Raw genomic sequence first — 6,107 nt, forward strand, 5'->3', positions numbered from 1 at the left:
ATGGTTGAGGTTTATTAATACCATTCAGATTTTTATGAATTTTAATTGTTTATTAAACCGGACCATGACAAAAAATTTATAAGTTTTGAATCTAATTTGTTCAGTTGTTTTTTTTCTTAAAAAAAATCATAATAAAAATATGATTGTTGGAATTCATATGGGAAAAGGAGCAAGTGTAGTGTGGGTTCTTTTTTCTCGACTATACTCTCTTTTCAACATAAAAAATAACAAAATTTGTTAATCAATATTAGAGTACTTGTAGGCTGTAGCTTGCTTGCCAAGAGCCCAAGAATATAAGGTAAAAGCCAGTGAGTCATGTAATGCGCTTTTGATCCTGACGGCTCACGCTTTACCGTTTTGGGCCGAAATGAGAGTAATCTCATTTTCCCGCCAAAAAGCCAGCCTCCATCCCCATTTAGGCGCGAAATCTCATCTCCGTTTCCCGCGACTTCTTCTACTTCCTCCTCCTCCTCTCGCTCTCTGACTAACTCACTCACTGTTTCCTCTCAAAATTTGGCTGCTTGGATTGCTGAAATCGGCGGCAAAATGAAGGACCTTGATTTTAGCCGGGACAAAGGTATGCTTTCCATATGCTAAACCTAATCCCTGTAGATCAACTCTGTAAGTGCTAATTGACCGTTCATTTTTGTTCTTTTGCAACAGATCTAGCGAAAGATTTTCTTCAAAACTTCGCTGATGCAGAGGGCGAAGCCAAATATATTAGCATCCTTGTAGGTTTTTCCCTATTGTCTAGGGCACATAAATATTTCTTTGACGTTTTATGTACTAATTTACTTTGCGGTTTTTTTTCCTACACAGCAAGATGTCGCGAATCGGAAACTAAAAGCAATAGAAATTGACCTCGAAGATCTGTTTGATGTATATTCCATGTTCATGACCTTGATTTAGTACCTTATTACGACATAAGTTCTAAGATTTGATGCTTAAAACCCTTTTCATATTGTTTTTGATCAGTATAAGGATTTGGACGAGGAGTTTGTGGGACGAGTTACCGAGAACACCCGGAGATATGTTGGAATTTTTGCTGATGCTATTGATGAGTTGATCCCTGAGCCAACGGAGGCTATTCAGGAGGACGATTCTGACGTATTTCACACACAACGAGCCGAGGAAGGCAATGAGAATCCTGATGGGACCGACCCAAGACAGAAGATGCCCCCAGAAATTAGGCGTTTTTAGTAAGTATAAACTAGTTGTTTTTTTTCTTCTTCTTAAATTGGTTCTGGCTTTTAAGAAAATTGCGCAACTTTTATCACTTTAATAAATTGGTTTCCGACATCTTTACCCAAGTTGCTTCTACACGACAAGCAACTTTGAAATGGGTCCATCATTGCATTTGATTCATTGTCCAAATCGTTTTGTAGGTGTATTATCTGTTTATCCATAGAAATTATGTATGTTAACATGCTAATTGCTTGAGAAAATTAACGTTTTTGTGCTAGTTACACTTTTTGCCAAGTTTCTAATGCTCATTGTTTGTAATTCAGCGAAGTTTACATCAAAGCTTCCTCCAAGGTCCAGCCATTTACCATTAGGGAGGTTAGGGCTTCACATATTGGCCAGCTTGTCAAGATATCTGGCATTGTGACTCGCTGTTCAGATGTAAAACCATTGATGAAGGTTGCTGTGTACACATGTGAAGAGTGTGGTTTTGAAATATATCAGGTATGTGTATGTATGTAGTAATCATGCCCAATCCAGCATGTGGGATTTTTTTTAAACATACGTTTTTGCCTTTATAACATGCTATCTCTATGAAACAGGAAGTAACTGCTCGAGTGTTCATGCCTCTATTCGAATGCCCATCTAAGCGTTGTCAGGTTAACCGGGCAAAAGGACACCTTATCCTCCAACTCAGAGCTTCAAAGTTTTTAAAATTTCAAGAGGTCAGTTCAAGATACCTTTTTGCAGTGATTTTCACATTTTTAAAGCTCCTCAAATCTGTTCTCTTACATTGGATGTTACAATGATAAATTTCAGGCCAAAATTCAAGAGCTTACTGAACATGTTCCTAAAGGTCATATTCCTCGTGCGATGACTGTTCACTTTCGAGGGGAACTTACAAGAAAGGTTGTTTTTTATGAAGATTGCTGAATTTTCAATTTTTTTTTTAAAGTTAACTGCCAATATTGTTAACACTTGTGAAACCTACTTAAACTTTCAGGTATCCCCAGGAGATGTTGTTGAGTTATCTGGAATATTTCTCCCTATTCCTTATACTGGGTTTAGAGCAATGCGAGCAGGCTTAGTGGCAGATACATACTTGGAGACTATGTCTATTTCCCATTTTAAGAAAAAATACGAAGAGTAAGCAACTCCTAGATTTCTATGGTCATAAGCATCTGTTTTTAGTATTTCAACTGTCCAAAAACTATCAAACTTTTCAATACCTAAATATCTTTCAATGAGACTAAAGGGATCACAATGAATCTCGATACTTTGTTTATGAAAAAAGGGGGTAAATAAAAACTGTTTTTTTTTCCAAGAATTGAAAATGTTATTGATTTTGTATGTTATGGATTTGGTGGTTGAGGGATTTATTTTGGTATTGTGCAGCTATGAACTGAAAGGGGTTGAGGAAGAAGAAATAGCTCGGTTAGCTGAGGATGGTGACATATACAACAAGCTGTCTAGATCATTGGCTCCTGAGATTTTTGGACATGAAGATATCAAGAAAGCTCTTTTACTCTTATTAGTGGGCGCTCCTCATCGGAAGCTCAAGGATGGGATGAAGGTAAAAGTAGTGTTTTTGTTTCTCTTTAAAACCATGTGGTTTGTGTGCACAATACAAGTATGAGATTAAAGTTTGTTTCAGATAAGAGGGGATCTACATATATGTTTGATGGGTGATCCTGGAGTTGCAAAAAGTCAGCTGCTTAAGCACATAATTACTGTTGCACCAAGAGGTGTGTATACAACTGGAAAAGGAAGCAGTGGTGTTGGTCTTACAGCTGCTGTTCAGAAGGACCCGGTCACAAATGAGTTTGTGCTGGAAGGGGGGGCATTGGTGAGTCAGGATTTTGTTACTTACTATTCATATATGTAAACAAAGAAAATATATATATATATATAACTAAATAAATGGATGGGTGTAGGTGCTGGCTGATATGGGGATATGTGCGATTGATGAGTTTGATAAGATGGATGAGTCAGACAGGACGGCCATACATGAAGTCATGGAGCAGCAGACGGTTAGCATTGCCAAAGCCGGGATCACCACATCTCTCAATGCAAGAACTGCAGTTCTTGCTGCTGCCAATCCTGCCTGGTATTAAATACTCTTTACATTATCATTATCATTTTTTAATTACTAATACTAATATGAATGTGTTTTGTTTGATGATGATTCAGGGGGAGATATGATCTCCGCAGAACTCCAGCTGAAAATATAAACCTGCCTCCTGCACTTCTATCAAGATTTGATCTTTTGTGGTTGATCCTTGACAAGGCAGATATGGACAATGATCTTGAAATGGCCAGGCATGTTGTTTATGTCCACCAGAACAGAGAATCTCCTGCCCTTGGCTTTGCTCCACTTGAAGCTTCTGTTCTCAGGTATATATTCATATTCCCTTGATATCATATCACTCAATGATAAAAAAAAAGTTTATAGTTGCAAAGTATGAGAGGATGGATTGTGTTGTTGATAATAGGGCATACATATCAGCTGCTCGGAAGCTGTCTCCTAGTATACCAAGAGAGCTGGAGGAGTACATAGCCACTGCATATTCAAGCATCAGGCAAGAAGAAGCAAAATCAAACAGCCCTCACTCCTACACCACTATCAGAACGCTTCTCAGCATTCTGCGCATATCAACTGTGAGTTGTTTGTATTAATTTATTATATTATATACTAAATTAGTAATATGAATGTGGATTGATGGATGACACAGGCACTTGCTCGGCTGAGGTTCTCAGATGTGGTGGCTCAGAGTGACGTGGACGAAGCACTGCGGTTGATGCAGATGTCAAAATTTTCATTGTACTCTGAAGATCGCCAGAAATCTGGTCTTGATGCAATCTCAGATATATACTCAATACTACGTGATGAAGCTGCAAGGTCCAACAAGATGGATGTAACCTATGGACAAGCTCTTAACAGGATCTCAAGAATGGTCAGTTAGCTAGCTGCTCTCTTTCTTCTTCTTATCATTATTATATGTCTCTTCTTTTTTTTTTGCATAATTATAGAGATGAATGTTGGGTTGTCAACAGGGGTACACCGAGGCTCAGCTCAAGGAATGCTTAGAAGAGTATGCAGCATTGAATGTGTGGCAGATTCATCCCAACACCTTTGATATTCGATTTATTGATGCTTGAGTTCATCATGTCTTACTAGTTAGTATCTATCTATCTGTCTATTTTTATTTAAGATGCCCTTCTCTCATGTGTCTTTTTATCATTCAATTGGATGTTGGTAGACAGCTTCAGTAACTTCATATCAAATTAGCTTCAAACATTTGCAACTACCCTTGTATTTTTTTTCTTTGCTAAAGCTATGATGTGTGGTCTTGATGATATTGTTCAACTTGCATACTGTTTCTGCTTTGATATGTGAAATGAAAACCCAAACCATAGTGATTTGCAACTAGCTATTATATAATCAAATATCTATACATACCAATTCATGAATTGCTATGTAATGATCAAACATAAGTTAAACACCAAATCAATAATGAGCACAAATTGGACTATGAATGATAATAGTTACTTTTCTATGATCAAGTTAAACAACCAAGCACAAATTAAGATTAATTATGCTCTCTAACACAGTTAAAGTTAGTAGCTTTAATTACTTTATCTAAGATGTGATTAATCCTAACTCTAATTATTTAATGATCATAAACAATTAGGTTACAAATTCAAGCAATTAGAATGATTAACTATCATGCAGAATTTGATTAATAAACAATATAAACTAGAATTAAAACATGTTAGAGTTTTAATTATCAAACACAAGTAACACCAACATATATCATTCAATAGTTGAAATCAACACATACTAGCTAAGCAAACAAATAAACACAAATTTACTTCAAGATTAAAGAGTACTACTGTTCTGATTTCACCTTCTCCTATGGTTGATTTCTAGTGGATGGAATATATTGATTACCAATTTATTAACTAACTATTATGATCAAATATCTAGACATACCAATTCATGAATTACTATGTAATGATCAAGCACAAGTTAAACACCAAATCGATAATGGGCACAAATTAGACTATGAATGATAGTAGTTACTTTTCTATGATCAAGTAAAGCAACCAAACACAAATTAAGATTAATTATGCTCTCTAACACAATTAAAATTAGTAGCTTTAATTACTTTATCTAATATGTGATTAATCCTAGCTCTAATTATATAACGATCATAAACAATTAGGTTACAAATTCAAGTAATTAGAATGATCAACTATCACACATAATTTGATTAAAAAGCAATATAAACTAGAACTAAAACATGCTAGCGTTTTAATTATCAAACACAAGTAACACCAACATATATCATTCAATAATCGAAATCAACACATGAGGATTAGGTTCATCTTCACCAAACAGAAGTATAAGGTTTTTAGCCTCTCATAGTAGCAGAAAAACACACAAAACCTATGCAATTAAGACTAGACAGGAGTATGTTTAGCAAACCAAATAGATCTATGTAGAATTCTTCTAAATCGTCATGGTAAAGAAATCCAATGGGGCATGGCGAATGGGCATGATTATTCAGATCTCAATAACGCCTGCCCAAAGGATTGTTATCCTCTCTCGGAGATCGATAAGAAAGTCCACTCGCTTGAAGGCTTCCGATTCAAATGTTTCCTCGACGCATATAAGGGCTATCACAAGGTGCAGATGAAGCGAGAAGATGAAGCAAAAATAGCCTTCCATACCGAATAGGGCACCTTCTGCTATCAGAAAATGCTAGTTGGGCTCAAAAATGGGGGTGCTACTTACCAGAGGCTGATGGACAAGGTATTTGCCAACCAAATTAGATGGAATATCGAAGTGTACGTCGACGATATGGTAATTAAAAGCCACAATGAAGAGATGTTACTCCAAGACGTGGAAGAAACCTTCAAAA

General features: G+C 36.3%; 1 protein-coding gene across 1 annotated transcript; it reads left to right on the forward strand.

Moving 5' to 3' along the window:
- The first annotated feature begins 364 nt into the window (after positions 1–364).
- LOC111914339 (DNA replication licensing factor MCM7) lies at positions 365–4,541 on the forward strand. Its single transcript, XM_023910099.3, has 15 exons — positions 365–577; positions 664–731; positions 820–879; positions 976–1,199; positions 1,509–1,686; positions 1,785–1,907; positions 2,002–2,091; positions 2,186–2,328; positions 2,578–2,755; positions 2,837–3,028; positions 3,117–3,289; positions 3,373–3,576; positions 3,675–3,840; positions 3,915–4,136; positions 4,237–4,541. Exons 1-15 carry the CDS (start codon positions 547–549, stop codon positions 4,339–4,341), a joined length of 2,157 nt encoding a protein of 718 aa, XP_023765867.1. The 5' UTR covers positions 365–546; the 3' UTR covers positions 4,342–4,541.
- The last annotated feature ends 1,566 nt before the right edge of the window (positions 4,542–6,107 follow it).

Source organism: Lactuca sativa, chromosome 7, assembly GCF_002870075.4.
Source record: "Lactuca sativa cultivar Salinas chromosome 7, Lsat_Salinas_v11, whole genome shotgun sequence".
Classification (NCBI taxonomy): Eukaryota; Viridiplantae; Streptophyta; class Magnoliopsida; order Asterales; family Asteraceae; genus Lactuca; species Lactuca sativa.